General features: G+C 41.7%; 1 protein-coding gene across 1 annotated transcript in view; it reads left to right on the forward strand.

The window, feature by feature from the left end:
• The window catches only part of OXSR1 (oxidative stress responsive kinase 1), an 86,703-nt gene that overhangs the window by 54,356 nt on the left and 9,243 nt on the right, over positions 1-23,104 (forward strand). The window contains exons 6-11 of the mRNA XM_079301698.1: positions 7,721-7,830; positions 11,153-11,254; positions 13,863-13,996; positions 15,799-15,847; positions 18,440-18,505; positions 18,737-18,859. Of these exons, the coding sequence (XP_079157824.1) occupies positions 7,721-7,830; positions 11,153-11,254; positions 13,863-13,996; positions 15,799-15,847; positions 18,440-18,505; positions 18,737-18,859 (584 nt within the window). The remainder of the gene's footprint in view (positions 1-7,720; positions 7,831-11,152; positions 11,255-13,862; positions 13,997-15,798; positions 15,848-18,439; positions 18,506-18,736; positions 18,860-23,104) is intronic.

Here is a 23,104-nt window from a genome sequence, read left to right on the forward strand (position 1 = left end):
GTGCCCTGTCCTGCTGGTAGAGCCACAGCAGTGGGCCAGGCTGGTGTGCTGGGAGTTTAGGGATGAGACAGTGACTGTTGTGTGAGGGAGAAGTGCCTGTACCATTGTTTATTCCTTTGGAGTATCTCTTGCATCTTGGAATGAAAGGTGTTGATTTTCCAGCAGGAATTAGTAGATGTTGCAATGCAGCTTTTTTTCTGGTAGCTCTCCTCTCTGCAGAGGACAATAAGCCCTTTTATAGGACATAGCACCTATTTCTGTTTGAAACCTGAAGTATCTTTGTTTTATTTTTTAAGTCTCCTGGTGCCCTTAATCCCTGCTGTTATATTTCTAATGAGATGTAAATAATTCAGTTGTGTAGCAACTGATGGAAGGTAGAAAGTGGCTTCTAAAATGCTCAAAGGAGTAAACTTTATACAGTGAAATCCTACAGTTTTTTCCATAATGGCACTAAGATAAAACAGGTTGGATTTGTAATTGCACAGAGCTTTTGATGCTGTTTTGGGAGAGGCTGCAAAATGCTGTAACTCAGAGTGTTTCTGCCAGCCTAGAGAGAGCTGCTTGTGTTTCTCTTCCACAAGGCTTTCAGGGCTTGGCTTTTTTGTATTAAGGCTCACAGGCAATAGGTACTGTTAGTGTTTTTTTTTTCCACTGAGCAGTTTTTAGTTCATAAGTAGATTTAAGGTTGACTGGGCTTAGCTCTGTGCATTTCAGAGGATTCATTTTGTCTGGGATTGTACATGTTCCCTAGACTGAACTACTCGTGGCTTATACGTGCAACACTTAAATGATGAAATTCATTTCTTCATATCCTGTGAAAGCAGCACTGAGAGATGTGCAAAGTTCCCTCTTTGCATGTTCTAAGAAAGAATTTGTAGAAGGACCAACCCTGCCACCTTTCATCAGCCACAGCAGGGCCACTAAACCAAGGTCAGAGGGTTCACTGCAGTGGCAGGAAGCACTTTCGTTTCTGTGGAGGCAGCTGATGACTTGAAAGAAATGAAAATAAATGAATGAATAATAGAGAAGAGCCTGATCTGGTCATAACATGAGATTTTGTTTCTGTGGGAATTTCTGACACTTAAGCTTCCTTGCCTCCTGACCCAGGATGAAATAGCAGAATTTCTGGGGAATTTTTTGAGGAGGAAAAAATGCTGGAAGTAAATCAATCCAAATAAAACGAGATTTGTTTCAGCGAGATCAAAGCTCTTGCCTTTGACAATAATATTAATGCATATTATGAATAATTCTCTTCATTGTTGAGTGCTTCAATTATGAGCTGGATGACATCACTTCGTTCCCGTGAAACAAACGCTCTTAAGTTTCACTGGAAAGTTACACCACGAGATAAAAAACAAAAGATTGATCAGCTGTGGAATGTAGCCTGAGGGTTGGAGTGAATGGGGCACCTCCCTGCAAGGAGCCTGTTTGGTATACATGAAAAATTTAAATCATGTAGCAGGGGAAGAAAGACTTCCATTCTTTTATAATAACTTCTTCCTTTCTGCCACTCCTCTATCCAGACTGCCTGTGAACAGTTAAGAAGGTCTTATTCAATCTTTGGCTTTTGTGACCTTGGGTTCCTGTGTGTTTCCTACTGCTTGACACAATTCCTGTTCCTTGTCCCAGATGAAATGTAATTCTCAAATTTAAATGAGGAATGTACATCTCAATCTTGAAATCCTTTGAGGGGGAGAAAAGACAAGGTGCATTTGAAATTGAGTGGTGGAAACCTCACTGCAGGACTGTACCTCCACAATGTGAGTTTAATTGCTTGAAGTCTTCACTGTATGGAATTCATGGCAGTAATTTTGCTGCAGTATTACACAATTCTAACCAGTGAAAATGGAACCCTCTTTTGTGAATTTTAGGCTGTGCAATTCTGTTAAGGCTGAACAGAAAAAGCAACTTGATGAAGGTGTGTCAGACATTTCTCATGTTCTGTTTGTAACCCCGAATTGGTGTTTGTGCATATGGGAAAAGCCACTGTGGGAGCACTGTGAGCTGAAGGTGGCTACAGGTAAGGAGATGGAGAGATCTATGAGCTCTGGGGCATCTGCTGGAAGTGGGAATTCTAAAAATTCCTCTAATGGCTTGCACAAATTCCCAGCTTGAAACTCCTCCCTGAGTCTTATTTTTACTCATGACTATTTTTAACTGTGTCGCTCCTTTGGCTTTCAAAAAGTGCATCCACTGAACCAAGGAGAAAAATTGCCTTTAACAGATCCAGCTGACCAGCAAGAACCTAAAGTGAGGCAGTTTGCTTCTATCTTAACACTTCTCTTTTTTTCCCCAAGGGCACTGGCTTGGGCTTGTGGCTTGGTACCAAGTTTTTGGAGCCTGTTACAATTCAGGGTGTTGCTTTCTCAGTTTGAAGCATTCTCCTTCACACTGGATTAATCTGTCTTGTGGAGACAGCAGGACTCTTTCCCTGATACCATTGTTCTGGGCTGTGCTGACAGTGGTTGCAATCTAAATGGAGGTAGCCATGTTCTTTTGTGTTCCAGCCTCTCCATGGCAATTACTTCATTTCTTTTAATCAGAGCATAAAACCTCTTTGCCCTGTTATTTATCGTCTCCCTGGAGTCTAAAAGTGCACAGATAAAAACACTCTGTCAACATAAAACTGCATTGGCACCAGTATTGATGCATAAACCAGGAGATAGCTTCTTACAGTAAGCAAGGCTTTGCATTTGTCAGTTTATTTAATTATGCAGGACCTATAAATTACTGTGAAATGAAATGAGCATCTTGGTAGACTGAGAAGGGGTGGGAGGGGTTGAGGAGAAACTCTCCCAGGGTCCATGGGCCTTGTTCACTATGAGCCCCTCTCCAGCCATAGCATGATGTGAGCATCCTGCTGATACTGAATGCAGACTCATATTTTTTTTTCCTCTGATTTTATCCACTGGGTTATTAAAAAATGCTGTCACCCACCTCTCTGAGATTAAATGTGATGATACAAGTGTCTGCAGAAGGCTGAGAGGCACACATCTCCCCATGTGTGGATTTTTTGGTTGTGGAGACAGTAACACATGATCTCTTTGTGGTTTAAAACCAGAGAATTCTCAGTGTGCACTCCCAAGAGGTGCCTGCAGTGTCAGCCATGGCCTGGGCAGGCTGTGTTGCCAAGCAGTTGAAGTAGATAGAGATTTCACTAAGTCGTTCAGGACTTGCTAATTGATCCTGGGCAAATTGCCTAACCCCTCTCTCTTTATCTATTTATAAAACGGGGATAGTTAAGGCCAGGCAAAACTTGTGTAACTGAATTTGTGTAACTTTCCACAAATCCATGCCAGCTTGTCACCGGTTCGCTGTGTTCCTGACTGCTCTTAATTCATTGCACCAAAATAGCACTCTACATAAACATCGAGCTATGATGCAGGCATTGTCATTCCCCACTTTCCCTTAGGAAACTCTAACTTTGGGAGATTAAATTGCCTGAACAAGGGGCAAGACACAAATCTAACTTGAGAGGGGAGTGTTGATTGCAGGGCTCACTCGAGAAGCCTGTGTTATATTATGAATACCTTGAAGCTTCTTCCTTTCAAATAAAAAGCCTGAAGTATTTTTCTCTATGCTTGGTGGACACTTTTAGGACCTCTCCTGTAATTGTGAAATAACTTTGTCTCTTGTGCTATCTGTGTTCCCTGAAGAGATGTTGCACTGTTTGATTGTTGAAACCACTTGTGAACGTCTCTGAGGGTGGTGGGTGGCGTCAGCCAGCCTGGGCTTTGTCATCCTGAGTTACTTTGTGGAGTAGGAGGACAAGTGTGCATTTACAGATGCAATACCACTGTGCATCCATCTAGACTTTAAAAGGAAAGAAGCCTTTGATTCTTGTTCTCCACTAATCTTCCTTTTATCTGGTGTCCTACCACCTGCTGCATTCTCAGCACAAGATTGCTATTTATCACTGCCTTCCTCTTCTTGCTGCCAGGTTCATTCATCTTCAGTGCTCTAAAAGCTTTAAGGTTTACAGGAAAGCACTAAGTACAACTGCAGATATTTTTCTGATGGTGAACAACTGAACAAGAAGGAAGGTGACCAATGAAAAAACACTTAGTGCTGTGTTCTGAAATGCTTCTTGTTTTAAGACAACTTAAAGTGATTTTGAAGTCAAGATTGAATTATTCTGCTTTTCTGCCCCTGTTGAAGTTGAAAACTGCTTTAGGGTCTGATTCAAGCACACCAAATTCTATAGGAGCCCTTCTGATATAAGCGGGTTTTGGTCTTGGCTCTTAGTGCACATTCTTCCTTTCTTTCCCTTCTATGTACCTTGTAGGTAACTAAACCCAGTAGCTGATTTTTAGGATCAAGGTAATGTTAGAATATGAGATGGCCAAGGAGAGATTATTTTTAACAGCAGACTTCTAGATTTGAGTAAAGCAAATGTATCTTCCTGAGAGACACATCTGTGGTGGTACCTGTTGTGATGTGGTCCTGCCACAGCATTCTTGTGTTGCTGAGTTACTTCTACTGGGTCTTCCCTTTCAGCTTCTACATTTCCTGAGTGGCCAGAGTAGTTTTTAAGTTTGACAATTTGGATACTTCAGTAGCAGGAATTGTTGCCTCATGGCATGCTATTTCAAACACTGCTCTGCAGCTTCAATGCCACTGTAGTGTCATGTGGAGTATATGGTTTGCAACATATTTCTGCTGGAGGAGACAAAATTGGCCATATTCTGTGCAGAGCCTGCATCAGCAGAACTGACATTCCCATCCTGGATTTTGCTGTGATATGAGAGTCTGGAGATATACATCTTTATAGTTTGGGGTTTTTTAGCAATTTCTGGGTTTAAATGACTGAAACAGCTCCAACAAATGAGTCTTTTCTGTGTTGCTTGAGAAAAATGGAAAAAAAAGAAAATCCTATCACTTTCATCCAGACACCCTGGAGACTGTTATTTGCTGTCACATTGCTGGAAGTCTGCAGTTTTTGGGCTCCTTTAGGATGCTGTTGGATCCCCAGCAGTGGTGGTTGCTGGTATTGCAAACCAGGTCCAACCATTTCCAATTCCTCCCTGTCTCTGGTGATTCAGTCCTTTCCAGTTATCACTGTAGTGAGCCAATATAAACTACAAGCTGCCAAGGAAGAGTACAAATGTGTAAACACTTCAGAGCTATCCTGCATTTCATGGGTTTTCCTATTTTCTAGAGTTAAATTCATTTGCAATAACCTAGTTCTGCTTTAACCTTTCTGGGGGCAGAGAGACTGAGGCACAGATGGTCCCAACTGCTCAGAAATAGGAATTGAACCTGAACTTGTGGCTGAGGTTGTGTTTTATTGCTTTGCAGATATTTCCTGAGAGCAGGCACATTCTTATCTGAATAGCTGGGGCTTGGATAAAGTTAGTAAGATGACATTTGAGAAGATGGTCTCCAAGTCATTCCTTACAGGGGAGTAGCATGGGCTGTTGGAGCCTGTTTTAGCCCAGTGGAAATGAGGGAAATTAATTGGGAAAACATTAAATAAATCAACCATGTAATGAAATAAACTTTAATTCCATTTAAGCTTTCTTGAGATGGCAGATGTAGGGGCCTGATTTCCATCTGGAATTTATAAGCCCATGTTTGATGTGAGATGTGGTGAATACTGTGTGAAGGACTTGTGTTTTTACTGCTGGAATGCTTTTGCTTTGAATGGCATTTCCTTTCCCCTCAAAATGACTGCATGGAAACTTGAGGTAAGATAATATGTGCAAGTTCAAATACAGCACATCACAATAAAATGCTGGTGGCACTTGGACAAGTTTCTGTTAGTATTATCTTACTTGAAAGAACTTCTAATTGCTCTTGTGTTTAGAACAATGGATCTTGGGAGACTTCCTGTAATGAGCATTGAAAGGCAACTTTACTCTGAATCTTTTAGGGAGCTCCTGCAGTTTCTGAGAGAAGCAAAGATGATGGATACTCACATGGAAAATCTCAAAGCAAAAACCACTGTTGCAAAAAGTGTTTGCAGAAGATGCAGATTGCAGTACTGAAGGGACAGTGATCCAGCTAGGTGTGTAAAAACTTCAAGCATAGCAGGAAGCTAAGATGCCTTTGGGAACAGGAAAAGAACAGGACAACACATCTGGAAGAACTGAATCCTAATGATAAGCTTCTGTTAGTGCTGGTTTTAGCTCTGTGGTTTCTGTGCAACTTTCTTTAATGTCACCTTGCAATTACCCACATCTAATACTTCAGTGAGCACTAATTTCTGTCCTGGAAGTCTAACTGAAGTGAGCTGGAAGCTTTCACCATCTTCTGAGTGATAACTTAAGAAATGTTTCTCAAATATTGAAATTCTAATGAGAAATGACTCATTGCACTACTGGTGTGATGCAGAGGGAACTTGGGGCAGTCCTCATATGGATACCATGAGTAAAAATTGTCAGAAGGAATCTTGTGTTGCAGTTAATTCTTCAATTTAACATCCTTAAGCCATGGAGTAACTGGCTCCTCTGGCCACAGAAGCAAAGGCTTTTACATTTTGCATTGTCAACTATGTTTCAAGAATTTTCCAACCAGTTGTGATCAGTAGTGTTCTGGTTTTATGTTAAATATCTCTGGAATTTTAGACATTTGCTCTCCAAATCTGTTGTCATCAATCTCAAAATTGGCATTTGAGATTTTAATTACTTGTACTGTGGTTAAGAAAAGGTGTGTGTGTGGATAAATTTATGGGGAATTGAGTTATATATTGATTTATAGGCCTGTAATTGAGCAATGCATAAATAGTGTAGTTTGGAGCAGATTGGCAAGAAATGCAGTTCTGTGGTAACAGTTTCCCTGTCATTTGGTTTTATTTTTTTTTTTTCCTCCAAAGTGCCATCCTCTTTTGAGTGACTTGATTGCCAGATCTTTTGTAATGCTCTTCTCTGAACAAACATACTTTATCCCACTGTTGTCCCTGTATGCTGCTGCTGGTAGCAAATTCTGTTTTCCATGTAATTCTTAATTGCATGAAACATGAGGTTACAGCATGGTTTTCACATAAGGGTGATTTATTCCAAGAAATGCAATTACCAGTGAGTACAAAGGACATCCTTGAGCACCCTGGTTTGTGGAAGGTGTTTCAGGTGGGGTGATGCTGAGCAGGGTGTGAATCAGTCTGAGGCTTCCCTGGGCTACTCCACTGATTTGTGACATGTTCAGTATCACCAGGAACCAGTGCAAGGTCCTGTTAAAGCACTGAGCATTTCAGCCATGGAGGATAACCAAATAAAGCATATTCTGGTAATAGAAAAATCCAGAATAAGGGGCTGTTAGGATAGTTAAATGTTTTCAAGGGGCTTTCTCTGCACCCAGCTTGATTGCTGTGGATGTTACAGGATGCTGCTGGAGGGTCAGTACAGTTCTGTGTGTGTGCAAATGTAAATGCAGCTCTGGCTGGCAGGGCAGGTTTGTACAGCAGCAGGGCTGCTGGGGGAGTGTGGGCAGGCTCTAATGTGACCAGTGGGCTGTAATGGAAAGTGGAATTTTCCTCTCTGCCAGCCAGGGCTGAAAGCTCTGCTGTCCCCAGGAATTGAATGGTGAACTGCTGAATGGCAGTTCATGTACCAGCACTCCTAGCTAACTGTTGATCATTCCTCCTTTATTAGGAAACCCCTCATGCGTGACTGCATGGTCTGGAACTTAATAGGTGGCTGGGAATATGAGGGGAAAGAAGGGACAGCCCTTCAGTTTGCTCAGGATGTGTTCTTAATAAATTCTGCTTTTGTTTTCTTTTCAGACTTTGGTGTTAGTGCGTTCCTGGCCACTGGTGGTGACATTACCAGAAATAAAGTCAGGAAAACCTTTGTGGGCACACCTTGCTGGATGGCACCAGAAGTTATGGAACAGGTGAATTGTTTTTCCCAGTGTCCTCTGAGCTGATCTGCAACTGGAATTCCTGTTATCAGCAATGATTGTATTTACTTCCAACTAAGTTGATAAATTGACATCCTGAAGGGTTTTTTTTAAAGCCCAGGATTTTTTTTTACTTGCCTGTTGCAGCCAGACTTGTACTGGGGAATGTTAAGTATTCAGTAGATTTTTGCCCCATTGCTTCTCTTCAGGCTCCTGCCTAAGGTGAGGATGAGGCAGCTCAGTTAATTGCATAAAGAAGATTAACCTGCCCCTCCCTTTTGCATGAATGTGAGGTAGAATATAAATAGTTTCACACGTGGTGAATATGCACATTCACAGCTCAGTAACGTGCTCTTCTGCATCTGCAAACATAAGAACTTAGGGTGGGGAGTTAATTCAGTGTAATAACATGCATTTGACTTCATTCAAGTTTTTAACTTCTCTTGGCTTGTAAATTATGAGGAATGCTTGTATCTCTCCCTTCTTCCTCTGCTCTTTTGACTCACTAAAAGATGCCATACTTCTTCCATTTGCCCATGGAGAAATGTCACTTTTTGTCCTCCCTGCTTCGAGACCAAACTACAGAAGCTTTGTCTGTGTGACTTTTGATGAAGGACACCTGGAAACTGTTTAGTGTAAAATTGCTGCCCAATTCTGAGCAAGATTCACAGAGAAGACACTACAGTCTTACCAAGGCATTTGCAGTAACTGTCAATGGCATTGATGTTAACTGCCAGGAGCATTCCAAAAATTATCCCTCATCCCCTTAAAATCAGTTTGATAGAGGCCTGAGTTTCTGACAGGTGTGCTAAGCAGGAAATATAACTGCTATAAATGGGTTTCTATTTTTCTTTCCAAGTTTTTTTAAACAAAAATATTGAAGGATTTGTTTTATTAAAGCAAATTCACCTTGATGCATTTCTCCTTCCTATTGTTCCCAATAAAATATTTGGAGGGTTGAGAGGATCTTAAACAAGACCCCCCTATGTATATCTGTATTTAAAATGCAGCTAAATTTGGGTGCATTAAATGGCATTTTCATGCATTTTTTCCTACACCTTAAAACTCTTTGAGGAATGGAAATGATTTTGGAGCAGCTTAAAATATATTATTGATGAAGGCTTGTTCAATGATTGCCCTTTTCAGTGGCTCCTCATGGTGGCACTGAGGGGCTGGTGCATTCCAGCACTGCTGCAGCCTCAGAGTGCAACAGGGCAGAATAAAGCCACACTTCCCAAGTGCAAACTTGATTCTAAACTGCTTCACTGTCACATTCTTCTGGAATTTTTTTATTTAGTGCTGAGTTAAAATAGAGTATTTGGTGTTTCCAAAGCTAGATTAGAGCTGTCTCTTGCTTTTCTGTCCTGTGTGTTATGCCCAGGGCTCAGCAGCCTAGCTAGGATCTAATGGTGCTGCTCTAGGCTCTTTGCAGCTACAATCCTCAGACAAAAGGGAAAAATACCCTAAGGAGGGAGCTAAAAATGGGAAATAAAGGTTTCAGTAACAAAGTAAGGGCTGGTTCCCCACAAAGGAGATAATTTATTTATTTTTTTTATTGAGTGCAGTACCTCCACCAAGGCTGTGCACATCTAACCAGCTGCAAATAACATTAAAGCAGTATTTGGGATGCTGATGTGAAATCCTTCCATGTCCAATAGATGATCTTGCTGCCTTCCAGCAGGTGTCACTCTGAGCCCCTGGATCCACCCAGGAAGAGGGACAGAGGCCTTGCTCTAAGCTGGCTGTTCAAATGTAGATATTATCGACCCAGTTCCATCTGGTTTACTTCAGCACCATTAAATTCCTTCAGAATGTTAATATTTGATTGCTCAACATTGTCTTTTAATGTATGGTCACTTGGCACATTTATGGCAAAAAGAAGTTGATGAGAAAAATAAATGTTGTTGATATAAACTAACTGCAGGGTGGTGACTAATGTACTGGACAGATGTCAAGATGAACTGCTGCAGACACTTTTGAGCTTTATAGCTTTCACTTGCAAGCAGGATTATGTGAAATAATGGAAAAAGGCCTTGCATTAAACAGTTAAAATCTTGTCAGGAAATTGAGAGTTGTACAGTGTATTGGTGTGCTGCAAGAGTAACTGAAAGATGGAGCTAAGAAATGCCCAAAAGTTATTCTTAAAACCTAAAAATAGCATGAGAAGGCAAAAAAAATCACCATTAACAGTGTATTTCTTCTTGTCCTGTACTCATATAAATGTTACTAGATATCTGTATGTATTTAACTAACTTGAAATCTGTTCCAAGTCATGGCATCCATAAACTGAGGCACTTGAAGAAACATTTCAGACTTTTTGGACTCATGAAAATTGTGCTTACAGGGTGGAAGAAATCAGTACAGGATATAAATTCCTATCTCTGTAACAAGCTTCAGTCCAACTCTAGTATTACATGACAAATAGTGCAGGAGGGGTTTTTGTTAGTTTGCCAAGATTCAAGATCATCTTTAAGGTAGCTTGGGGAATGCTTTTTGGCAGCATCACAAGGAGTGTCTTTCTGTAGCTTGTTAGGTTAGCTGAGCACAGTACCTCTGTTAGCTCTGCTCTGATTCAAATTTCATTTTTCCATAGTGTAGTGAGAAGAAACACAAACCATCCTAAGTAACCAAAACACTTTGATTTTCAGAGCTGCTCTTGAAGTTAGTACATAATGTCTCTCCCCTGCAGCAGAGAAAGCAAGTGCCAAAATATTACCTAATGATAATGAGGAAGTAACTGCTTTGGCATATGAAATATTTTTTCCTGTGCAGGAGGGGAAGTAAATGCTATAAATTTTCCTGAACAAGCCTGTGTTTAATGTCAAGTGCAGAAGCTACTGTTAATTAGTGGAGGGAAACATTAGTCTGCAGGCAGGAATGAGGGGCTTTTAGTGGGCTGGTGTGTTGTGAAATTCCAGGATGGAGCATATTTGCAGTCAGGTTGATTAAGTGGTTGGCTAAAAGTGTAGTGAGGAGAGTGTCCCCAGGGGGAGCAGTCCATCTATTAACTATGAGAGTTTTATTACAGTCTGTAATGACTCTGGGTCTGTGTGTAGCAGTCAGAGCCTGGGTTAGCCCAGTGCACCTTTATGTTCTGCAGTGGAGTTTATGGCTGAGCAGTCCTGGTTGTACAGTGCACAGCCATGACTTCTAAAACACCTCCTTGAAGGGATGAGGAGCTGGGGAAGAGAAGGGACAAAGTGTTTCCATCTCTATACTGCTGATCTTTCCAAATTTGTGGGGAAAGGGTGTGTGAAAGGGATGGTAGTGTAGGACTGCAAGAGGCACAGGATAACATCCTCTAATGTTTTTTCAGGTCAGAGGATATGATTTCAAGGCTGACATCTGGAGCTTTGGGATCACTGCTATTGAACTGGCCACGGGAGCAGCTCCTTACCATAAATATCCACCCATGAAGGTGAGCAGGTCTCCAGATATTTGTGCAAGATAAGGGATCAGTGTGTCCTGTGCATGTTTCCAAGAATTTGGCTAACATGTTGCACAGAAGAGTTTGTCCCCTCAACTTAACATGTTGCATAGAAGAGTTTGTCCTTTCAACCTGCACTTGTGGATCATGATGTTCTTGGTTGTATCTTGAGTCACCTTTTAAAAATACACCATTTCATCAGCATTATCTGAAACTACAGTTTTTATTTAGATCCTGAGTCTCACTGTTCTTAAGGAAAGTGCTGTGTGTTTTAAACCTCTGAAGTCAGCAGATGTTTTTAGGGTTATAAATAATTATCCAGAATGCTTGATGGGCACCCAGTGACATTTGGCTAGCCATTCTTCCTCCTGCATTGATAATCCTTCTTAATGCCTCTCAGACATACTCTTGATACCTCTTATGTTACCAGTTTTCTGAAATAATGTTTAACTTTGTTTAACACTGACAATCCTGTCAATTACTCATCTAGTTCAAACTATCACATCAGTATGAAACTGTGGTATTGGCAACAACAATATTTTATTATAGTTGAAAGAAATGTTCTAATTTAAACCTTGACACATCAAAATTCTTTTTCAAATATCTTGAACATTAGATCACCTTAGAAATTTAGCTAACTCTCTGTTTCCTGACTCTTGAAGCAGGAGCTGCTTGTAACATCCTCCTCTTTTGGAGGAGGGTCCATCTCAAGAGTTGACACCTATTAGCTGAGGTCTGAAACATCCTGTCCTTCTACTGAGCTTTGAGATCTTTTTCCTTATCTCCTTTGTGATATCTGATAAGGCCTTGTCTCGATCACAAAACTTTAAGCCCCTTTGGCCCACCCTCTTGAAGGCCACTTTGGTTCTCCTGGGATGTGTGGGATGTTTGGATCAAACACAAGAATGTGGAGAGCCTGTTCTACCCTCAAGGCTCATGGTTAGAGCAGTGACCTGGGATATGAGGCCTGTGGGTGTCAAGTCCATCTGTTGTTGGCACTGGGAGAGTGATGTTCTACACAGGCAGGTAGTGATAGGACAAAGGGGAGTGGCTGAAAACTGAGAGACTGATTACATAAGGGATTCTGTGCTGTGAGGGTGGTGAGGCACTGGAACATGTTGCCCCATCCCTGGAGGTGCTCAAGGCTAGGCTGGGTGGCAGATGGAGCAAGCTGGGCTAGTGGGAGGTGACCCTGTGCATGGCCCGGGGATTGGAATTAAATGAGCTTTAAGGTCCCTTCCAACCCAAACCATTCAACAACACTGTGGGCAAACTCCCATTTTTTAAGTCTTAACTGGTGAAGTGCTATGGGAGTTGGATATCACTTCTTGAGGGACTGGGTGCATCCCCTCCCACACCAGAATTACAATGACTTTTGGAAATCCAGCTGCTCCTAACTCTGAACAGGCACATCCCTGCCAAATGGATTCTGCAGAGTTTTAACTCTTGTAGAACAGAGTTACTTTTAAGAATTGTCATCTACATGCAGAAACTGTTGAGAGGCTGGGTATTTCAGAAATGCCATTAAATTTCCTGCAATATCAGTGGCTGTGGTAAAGCAAAAAGGAGTTCAGGCAAAAGTGCTGCTGGTTTAGGTGCTGCTGCTTTCATTGATTTTTGCTTCTGGGCTATGATTATTGGTAGCATTTTGCAGCAGCTTCTGCAAGTTGTAATTCTGTTTATTGTGACTTGAATGCACAGGATGAAGCTTTGAATACCAACATCATCTGTTTAGTATCAACAGCACCTACTTAGTGCTGTCACATGCTAGATAGAATTGAGTCCCCAGTTCTGTGAGGTTTGTGTTCCAGTCATGCAGCCTGCAAGAAGACTTCTCTATTTTATTTATTGAATGTAATTCTATTGCACTGCAGATTAATTTTGTTAGGCAGCAAAATTACTCATGCATTAAGTGACCCTTCAAGGAGTGGGGAAGAAAGCAGGGAATTCTGTCATGAGCTGTATAATTTCAGCTAGATTGATGGGCTTTTGCTGCCCTAAGCAATATAGCTGTTGAAAGCTATTCAAATGTGCTATGTGCTGCTTCCTTTTCTAAAAATAGGTATTCATCTGTATGTAGGTGACAAGTGGGAATGGAAATGAGTAATTTTCTCCTTTCCTTCAGAATATTTAAGTGATATGAGGGAAAGAACCAGTTTGGTTTGATGGGTGCTTATTTGAGGAATGTCTTCACCTGCTGTCACATTGGTACAGGGAAGTGAACTCATGTATTTTTTCATGTTCCCCCTCTGTCTTTAATTTGATTTCTAGCTAAGAAATACCTCAGGGAGGTACATTGAATCAAAAGCCTTGAACAACTGCTTATCTCAAATGAGGAAAACTGGTAGAAGTTCTGCTCTGCTTCTGCTTTTAATCCCCCAAAACAGACCTGAAAACACATTCCAGCCTTGTGTTTGACCCATAGACTGCAGTGTGGGCCAAGAGATGGGATGGAAAGCAGTAACTTCATTTCTGGGTCTTTGTTGTTAGCACATCCTTGTTGACTCAGATGCTTGATAAAGTGCATGTCTAAAATACATTTTCCCCAAGACCTATCTCTAACAAAGCCCAAGGAAAATTTCATTGCCAATTATTTCAGGTTTTAATGCTGACACTACAAAATGATCCTCCATCTTTGGAAACTGGTGTGCAAGATAAGGAGATGCTGAAGAAATATGGGAAATCATTTAGGAAGATGATTTCATCGTGCCTACAAAAAGACCCTGAAAAAAGGTAAGAATGGATCACACCAAAATAAATTAAAACATGCAAACAAAAGAAAGCAACCAAACCCAAACTCACAAACATCATTATGTTCCCTATTTTTTGAAGTTGGTATGCTCTCTGCCCCTCCAACCTTTCAGTCACAAAGAACACAGCAATCTTGCTGTGTGGCAACAAATTCTCTTGGATGTCCTTATTTTTATGGATAAATGTCTGGCACTGTGTCTGGCCAGGGCACACATTTTCCATCTGGGTTAATGAGAGTGCATCCCAGTCCACTGCCTGGGTAGGGCCATCCTCCCTTGGCCACCTCCAGCAGGTGACTTCAGTTCATGTTTTGTTCCCAGTCAAAACTGCTTTGTGTTCATAAATCAGAAATTGCAGGTTGGGAAATGTGTTTACTTGCAAAACTACATAAATAAACTTTGAAAATCTTGTCAGTGCAGAGAAGGCCTTCAGTGTAGTTTTGACTTGTTTAATTATATGTAATACTTGGTTTGGATAGGAAATCAGGAAAAACACTGGTCAATTCTACCAGCATGTTTTCATCAATACAGATTGCTTAAGTGACCTGATGACACTTTCAGCCTTCCTTGAACAGCATCTTGGCTACTCAGTGATGTAGGAAATATTACCAAGGGGATGGTGTGTGTGCTGTGCCATTTTTTAATACCTCTTAGGTTGGTTTTTTTTTTTTTTTCCTCCTCAGTAAGCAGACTTAATTCTGGAAAGGAAAAAGTGCTTTCATAAAATAATAATAATGAAGACATTTTTCAGTTCCCTCTTGTGTCAGATCCAGGAACACAAGCTTCTCACGCACTGTGCAATGAGTCTCTCTTCTAACAAGCATTACCCTTGAAATGCTTAATGAATCCAGTAAAGTGCTTGATAAAAGTTGATAGCTGGGGCTTTTTCCCAGCATGACATTTTTTCCCCTTTCTGAAGCATATCCTATCCTTGCAGGTTAGGATGTGTGCTGATCAGATTATACATAATCACTGAATTGTGGCACACCCCTTCTCTCTCCTCAAGCACTTCTTACAGCCACTGGCATCATCACTGTGGAAGCAGGAGGTTGCCATATTGCATGGGAACAGAATTTAGTGCAATTGCTTTTTCATTATCTTAGGGGCTCCCTTGCTCTAAGGTAGATGCCTTTTGTTGTGATGAAATAAACCCTGTGATGATTTTCAAGTCACTGATTAAACTCTGTTTAATCACTGTTTGCAGTGTAGAAAATGCTCTGAAACTGTCACTTTGTCATGTAGGCTTGAGTCTAGAAAATTCCTCCTGAACCCACCAAGGGATGTCTCTCACTTTCCAGTATTTATTCTGAAGTCTGACTTAAAGGGGAAAATAGTTTGTACTTGTTCATGTTTTTTTAGACTGAGATTCATCCCACCTGTGTTTAATATAATTAATTACACACATTTAATCAGGTATCTCTGAAGTAACTGTTACTTGCACAGGGTGAGTACTTCACTCCAGTGATGATTCTGTGGTTTCCATTTTGAGCAAATTTTTTGTGATTGTGTTATCTAAGAGTCTCAAGATCAGCATCAAAATGGGAGCAAATTCTCCCCAACAGTCTATTCATTGCTTTAGAACAGAATAGGCCTTGTTCAAAATACACTGAGTAATTTAAAAGATTGCTGGTGTAAAATTTACTTGGAATACATTAATTTTAGGGGAATTATGCAGGAGAAGCTGATGCCTTCACAAGATGCCAACAAGCTGCAGCAGCCTGGAAGACCGTTGGGTTGAAAGGGAGCATTTATAATTGTCTTTTCTACATCTGTTTTTATTGACAGACCAACAGCAGCAGAACTCCTAAGACACAAATTTTTCACAAAAGCCAAGGTAAGAAAACACTTCCTAAACTGATTTGTGCAGAGCCTGTGGAAAGGACTTTTCAGAAGCACAATAGGGTGTGGGTGACAACTTTACTGGTTGGAGTGTGGGCTCTTGGAGCCAGCAGAGCTGAGTGAGTTGAATGGGTCTTTGTGAAGGAGCAGAATAAAATCCCCTTTCTGTATCTCTTGTGTATGCTGTTGGTAACAGAAATTATCTAGGAATTTTTGAGCATTTAAATGTCTTTCATTGCCTTTTGAATTTGTTCTTCCTTTGTAGTGGTGCCATTCTGGCTGCCTGTCCAACCATAAAGGTCTCTGCTGCAGCCAGTGGAACTTAGATTTTAGTAAACTTTATCATCAGTCTGTGTGTAAGGGTCTGAATGAGGCCCATTGTGAAGAGCTACCTAAAGATATTTCATCCTGTGTTGCCTTATGGAAAAGGAAGATCCTGTGATACAAAACAGTGGGAAACTCCCAATTGTAGCCTTGGAGTGAGCTGCCAGGGAGCATTATGTAATTACTGCCTGGAGATTAGTGCATATGCAGCATGCAAGGTCTTACTGCAGGAGACAGACAGCAGTAACACAGGGCAGCATTTGCATTTCCATGGGCATGGGCAATGTTTCCTGTTTGCTTCTTTTTTTTTGTGATCAAAGTGCACAGGATTTATAGCAGAATGCAGATTAAACTGTCGAAAGGAAACTGCATACTTGGCATAGCACAGCAGCTTCACCAATTCATCAGAGTAGTTTTCAACTCACAAATTGAGGTGCTTAAATGAAATTGGCCACAGCAGGTATCTGTATCCAGGAGCTGGATGCCCTATTGAAGCTGGCAGGAATCTTAACAGGTGCAAGCCAGGAGGAGTTGCATTTCCTCTAAATGAAGAGAAGCACAGGGGCAAGTGCTGATCACAGTGGTGACCAGTGATGGACTCAAGGGAAAGACCCAAAACTGTGTCAGGGGCTGTTTGGTTTGGGTATTAGGGAAAGGCTCATCCCTCAGAGGGTGGTGGGGCACTGAACAGGCTCCCCAGCAAATGGTCACAGCCTTAAGGCTGCCAGAGCTCCAGGAGCATTTGGACAACACTCTCAGATGGGATTGTTGGAGTATTCTGTGCAGGGCCAGGAACTGAACTCAATCCTTGTGAGTCCCTTCTGACTCAGGGTATTGTGTGGTTTGATAATTCTATGAACCAGGGAAGTCTGGAGTGTGATCCAGTTGATGAAATGCAGAATTTTGCTTTAGGGCAAGTTTAATTGATATCTGGGCTCTTGACAGTATTAAGTGGGGTTTCACTGTCCATAGTGGGATTTTAGGCAGCTGATTAATCTGCATCTGTATGCTAGATGCACACTTGGTGTCCAGAGAGACAAGATGGTTTACACATTGCTGACCTTTCTCCTTTTGGTTCTGCAAGTTCTGGTTCATGTTACACTCCATTGTGTGTTAAATCTCCTTCCTGCTTTCATTAAGCTGCTGGAAAGTAACATATTAGCATGGGTGGTGATAGAAAATTAACATTATTGAAAATGAGGCCATACTTAACCCAGCATCTGAAGTGCAAACGTGTGCCAGTTCACACTTGGAGTTAAATTACTGTCACACATCAGCTACTGCCAAACTGACAGCTGGAACTTGAGGGCTGAAGTGTGTGGCTTCTATACATCTATATTGAGTCATATATTTGAATACCATCTAGGCTATGCAGAAGTATGGTTTGATAATGCTGGGAGCCACTTACCAGGAATGACAGAGTGTGTCTTGAGACTCTCCATCCTGCCTGCAAGCAGCTCTCCTGGGGGAGTTCTGGGAGCACTGTGTGGGCAGGGGCAGCAGAGCTTTCCAAGTGCACTGCTGTGGTGTGGAGTGCCCAGCCCAGTGCCAGGGCTGGCCTGGGCTGCCCTGCTTCCCCTGCTGCCACAGGTTTCCCCCACAGCTCAGCAGTGGGAAAATTGTTTTCTCAGGAGCCCACATTTGCTGAAGAGGAAATTTAATGCAATGAAGCATCACAGGAGTTGCCCAATATGCCAGTCTGTTGTGATCAGTGCATTTGCTGCCTCTCTAAACATAAATGCTGTACAATTTTTCAGCCACTTTAAGTCTTTCTGCCCTGATTTATTTACTCCAGCACAGAGGGATTCCTGCATCCCAACCTTTCTGAGGTTTGCCTTTGACAGTTGGACAGGTATAAATTTAGGAGTAAGATAAAGTAAAGGGGATGGATCCAGGTGGTGTAGTATCTGCAAGTGGAAGAATGCCAAATTCCTCAGCAGGGTACCAGAAACTGCAGTATAATATATATATTTCCAAATAAACCAGAATGATATCTTGCTCCTCAGTTGTTAATTCCATGTCACTTTGCATAGAGAGAGTGCCATTATTAACTGAAAAGGTATTTAGAGGAAACATCACATACTGCAGCCCAAAGTAGGGGAATGGTTAATATCCCTGGGGAAATAGGGATGAAACATGTAAACCTGTAAACCACTTTGCTAGAAACAGCTTAACAGTTACTTTATCAGAGGCAGTGAAGGCATCAAAGGACTTTTTCAGCAATGCAATTTTTTCTTTTTTTTGTTTTTTTTTTCTTCTCCAGAATAAAGAGTTTTTACAAGAGAAGATGTTACAGAGAGCACCAACAATCACTGAAAGATCCAAAAAGGTACTGAAAACCTCCTGGGCTCTTGCTGTTACAGTTGTACAATTTTGTGTGTTTGTTTTCACATTTTTAATTACTACAGTACAGCTTTTTCTAGGTATAGCTATTCATTTCAATAAAATGATCAGATACCATGGCAGGTGATACAACCTGAAGATGTTCTGGTGTTATTTCTTCTAAAATCAGCTGTAGAAACTGTTTGAGGTGCAAGATCTGTGTCCTTGTGCTGAGCAGGTCCGGAGAGTCCCAGGCTCCAGCGGGCGTCTTCATAAGACCGAAGATGGTGGCTGGGAATGGAGTGATGATGAGCTTGATGAAGAAAGTGAGGAAGGCAGAGCAGCAATTTCACAGCTCAGGGTGGGTCCTCAAACTCCATTGTCTCTGTTTTGTTTGTCAATTGTGGTAGGTCTAAAAATATTTGGGGAGCACATGGACTTAAGCATGATACACAGCAAGATGTAATTCCTTCCTCGAGATGGGAGCTGAAGCAAAGAAAGCAGACTGCAGGTTGAAGAAATTGTATTGATCTTTTCTGTCATTGTGGTGGGGCACAGCTGCTCTCATTCAGGGATGTTCAGCATAATTGGAAATGTTAATTCAGACAGCCTGCTTCCAGCTCAGCATACTAATTCACTGCAGCTAGGATATTCCCTTCAAGGGTGCTGACTGCTTGAGATGCTTTCTTCTGGAAATGTCAGGAGAGGTTTTATCCTACTGCCCTCTCCAGGATGGAGCTGAAATCAATAGGGTCTGTTCATATGGCTGATGCCTGAAACATGTAAGACCTGGTTCTGCCCCCAGTTATACTGAAATCGATGAATCCTGGTAGAAAAACCTCAGAGCATCCCAGAAATCACAAGAGTGATTATTCTTGTGCTTGAAAATCCTCAAGAAAACACTTTTCCCTCTCCCAATATATATAACTCTCCCTTCCCAAACAACTCAGAGGGGTAATGCATAATGATCAGCTGAAAGATTACAATGCATTTTCAGGTTGTTTCCCCCAGCAGTCACCTGTGTGGGTTTTGGCTGTAATGGTCCCTTTTCACTACAGCAGGTGGCTGGAAGTGGACTCTGTGTTTTAATCATCCTCTAATTGAATTAGTGAGACAGTGAAGGATTTTTAGAGGAAGGAAGCTTTTCAGTATGAAAGGGAAAAAAGCAGTATTGGTTTGAAGCATTTATCCCTTTACAACTTCTCTCATTTCTCTTTCATTAGCCTGGCTTCTGTTGCTGTTGTGAATAGACATTTAAATATTAAATACAAGATTTTGCATCTTTTCAACATCTTTTGAAATGCTTGGGTTTTTAAAAGCCACCTGATACAGTAAATGCATTATTTGTGACAGCAGCTCTTGTGATTTCTTAAAGAGCTTATTGTGTCCAGCTTCATATTATACATGAGTAAGGAAAATCTCTTGCTACCAGGTGGCTAGTACTGAAATTACTTGATGCTTTATAAGCTGAATTCTTCTGAATTCCTTTTGTAGGCTAGAATACAATCAAAGTTTAGGAGGCAATATTGTAAAATACCCTAATGCTGTTCCAGAGATTATTTGGAATTTGTTGTATCTTGTCTCAAAGCTCAGGGTACCATGACTTAACACTGTTTACTGTCTTTTGAACAGTACTTACTTGTTTCATTCCTCTTAGGCAGGAAAAAGCAGATTGACACACATGTTTACAAGCTCCTTTTCAAGACAGTTTTTTCTTGATGCTTTGTATATTTTCCTTGTACTGCTGCCTGTCCTGGTTGCTCTCATTTGGGCTGTGCTTGGCCCTTGTAGGTCTCCCATCCAGCAAACCTTTAGGATGGATGTTGGAGTAGCAGGTCTTAGATCAGTTACCTCCCTGTGGATGTGTATTCTCATTTTGGGTGCTCCTCATGTGTAGCAGCACTCTGGGGCAGCTGTGTGTTTCAGGATGTCAGGAAGGGCACTCTGGCACCTCAGACCTCACTACATGTCTGCCTGGGTACTTGAATTTGATTCCTTTTCAAGCATTCCTAAGACTTGTATCCAAACTGCCAACTTTTGCCATAAATACAGTGGTGTTATTGAGGGTTAGTGTTTATCTTCTGTTTTTGGTTCTATTTCAAACACCTGGTATAAATTCTACCTGTCTGTAAATCCCTCTGCAATTTTAACCAAGTTGTTGGCTAGAATAACTTGTGCTAACTAGGTGGCACTTTTTTTTCCTGCCCATTGCAGTGGGGGTGGAATAGAGGATTTTTAAAGGTCCTTTCCAACCTGAAACATTTAGTGATTTTGTGATTCCATCAGTACCTGCATTTTACTGCTGTCAGCCACAAAGTAAAAGGAGACCCTGCACATTGACTTTAATGTGCCAAAATACTGAGGTATTAACCTGCATAAAATCATCTACATAAATGAAAAGTGTTGGCATTTTTTACTTGTTTCCACTTTGCAGAAAAAGTAGGATGAATTTAATATATGGAAACCTGTATTTTACAAGTCTCTTCCTAGGACTGCACCTGAAAGGAGGCAAATATTTATTATACCCAGAGCCAGAAATATCTCTTCCATTCACTGAATATGGTGACTTGCTGGGTCAACATTACCATTGTGATATAAAGACTTTCTGAACTTCCTCTCTGGATTTAAAACTTTTAATTCAAATTCAAGCAGTTGAGCTCTGTGGGCTTTTAAATTATGCACTTTCTGTTACCCAGTAAATCTGAGTTGTGTGGTCACATTTCACTGTTTACTCACATCATCTTTGATTACACAAGCAAAAATTAGTTAGAACTAATCCCCAAAGTATCCTATTTGTGCCTTAGGTAAATATTTTTTAGTGTTTGTCATGTTTTCTTTCTGTCCATGTGTTTCATAAAATCATAGACTTGCTAAGGTTGGAAAAGACCTCCAGTATTGTTGAGTCCAGCTGATAGCTCAGAACCACTGTTTACCACTAAACCCTGTTCCCAAGTGCACCCCTTCATGTTTTCTGAGCATTTCCAGAGATGGTGACTCTACCACTTCCCTGGGCACTCTTTCAGTGAAGAAATCTTTCCTAATACCCAATCTAAACCTCCCCTGGTGCAGCTTGAAGGCATTTCTTCTTTTCAGTTGTTACCTGGGAAAAGCCCCACCTGGCTGCTCCCTCCTGTCAGGGAGTTGTGGAGAGTTAGGTCTCTCCTGAGCCTCCTTTTCTCAGGCTGAGCCTCCCCACCTCTCTCAGCTGCTCCTGGTGCTCCAGAGCCATTCCCAGCTCCATTGCCCTACTCAGGACTCTCTCCAGCCCTCAATGTTCTTCTGGTAGAGAGGGGCTGAAAACTGAACCCAGCACTCCAGGTGCCTCAGCAGTGCTGAGCACAAGGGACAGCCACTGCCCTGGTCCAGTTGGCCATACTATTCCTGATACAGGCCAGGTGCCCTTCGCCTTCTTGGCCACCTGGGCACTTGCTGGCTCATATTCAACTGGCTCTCACCACTTGTGTGTCATTTATCTGGATCAGTTGTCAGCTGAGGGCAGGGCCAATGTTTCCATACTCATGTGTACAGTGCTTAGCACACTGGTCTTTCAGACAAGTTCTTTTATGTAGTTCTCTGAGGCATCCAGGTACTCTTGGATATGAGCTTTGTTCCTGGAAGAACACTGCAGCAGCTGTGGCCTGCAGATGTGGAGCAGGGCTGTTTCTCTCAGAGCAATGCCATGTGTTTCATCCCACCTGCTAACTGTAAGTGAAGGCTGAGCACACTGAGATGGATTTCAGGCTTTGCTTTTCTGGCTGTGTGACTTTTTCCCTGACACTACCTACACATAGTTGTGCTGAGGGAAGTGTTCCTTCTCCCCCTGTCCAGAGGCCTTTTTGAAACTTGCTGTTCTGAGAATAAGACATCTTAACTTTTTCTCACAAGAAGCTTCTGAGTCATATGTTACAAATTGCTCTGATCTGCACTCATTAAGGTAGCTGCCTCTATTAGTGGAGAAACTGAGTAGGGGCATGATGAGCCTTAATGTTCTGCTGTCCAGCTTGTACTGTCCAAACAGCAACCTGTTAGAACATAATATGGAGAAGGAAGAGGTGTTTTGTTCCCAGCATAGACCAAACCATCCTACCTATCTCTGTGTAGTAATTGGTCTTGTTGGAAGTCAAAGTTGCAGGCTCTCTTAATTGCAGGGCTTTCCAGGAATATTTGGCAATTCCTTCCTGCTCATGTGAAACAGCTAGTGCTGTTATCTTTGTTTTACTGATAAGCAGAAGTTGGTCACGTTTCTTTGCCTGTGCTTTCCCCTTTGTTCCACTGGTGTCTTTGTTTCACTGTTGATTGTGCACCTACCTGTCAGTTCTCTGCTTTCTGTCACAAAGAGCACAGGGCAGGGAGAGCAGGCCAAGGATTTCCTTCCAAAAAGCAGCACAAGCAAGGCTGATTCCCCCCTCCCACCCTGCAGAGGTTCTGTATGTTTTAAGCAAGTTGGTTTGGAAACTACCTCCCTAAGTAAGTGAAGGGAACTTGTTTCCTAGCAGAATTCTGGCAGGCAGACCTGTGTGTATCTTTTTCTGCCAGACTTGAGTAGCTTGAAGGATTTTCCCATTTTGATGCTTAAGTAATTTGATCCAATCTGAGTGATCTTCAG

The sequence above is a fragment of the Erithacus rubecula genome (assembly GCF_903797595.1).
Source record: "Erithacus rubecula genome assembly, chromosome: 3".
Taxonomy (NCBI): Eukaryota; Metazoa; Chordata; class Aves; order Passeriformes; family Muscicapidae; genus Erithacus; species Erithacus rubecula.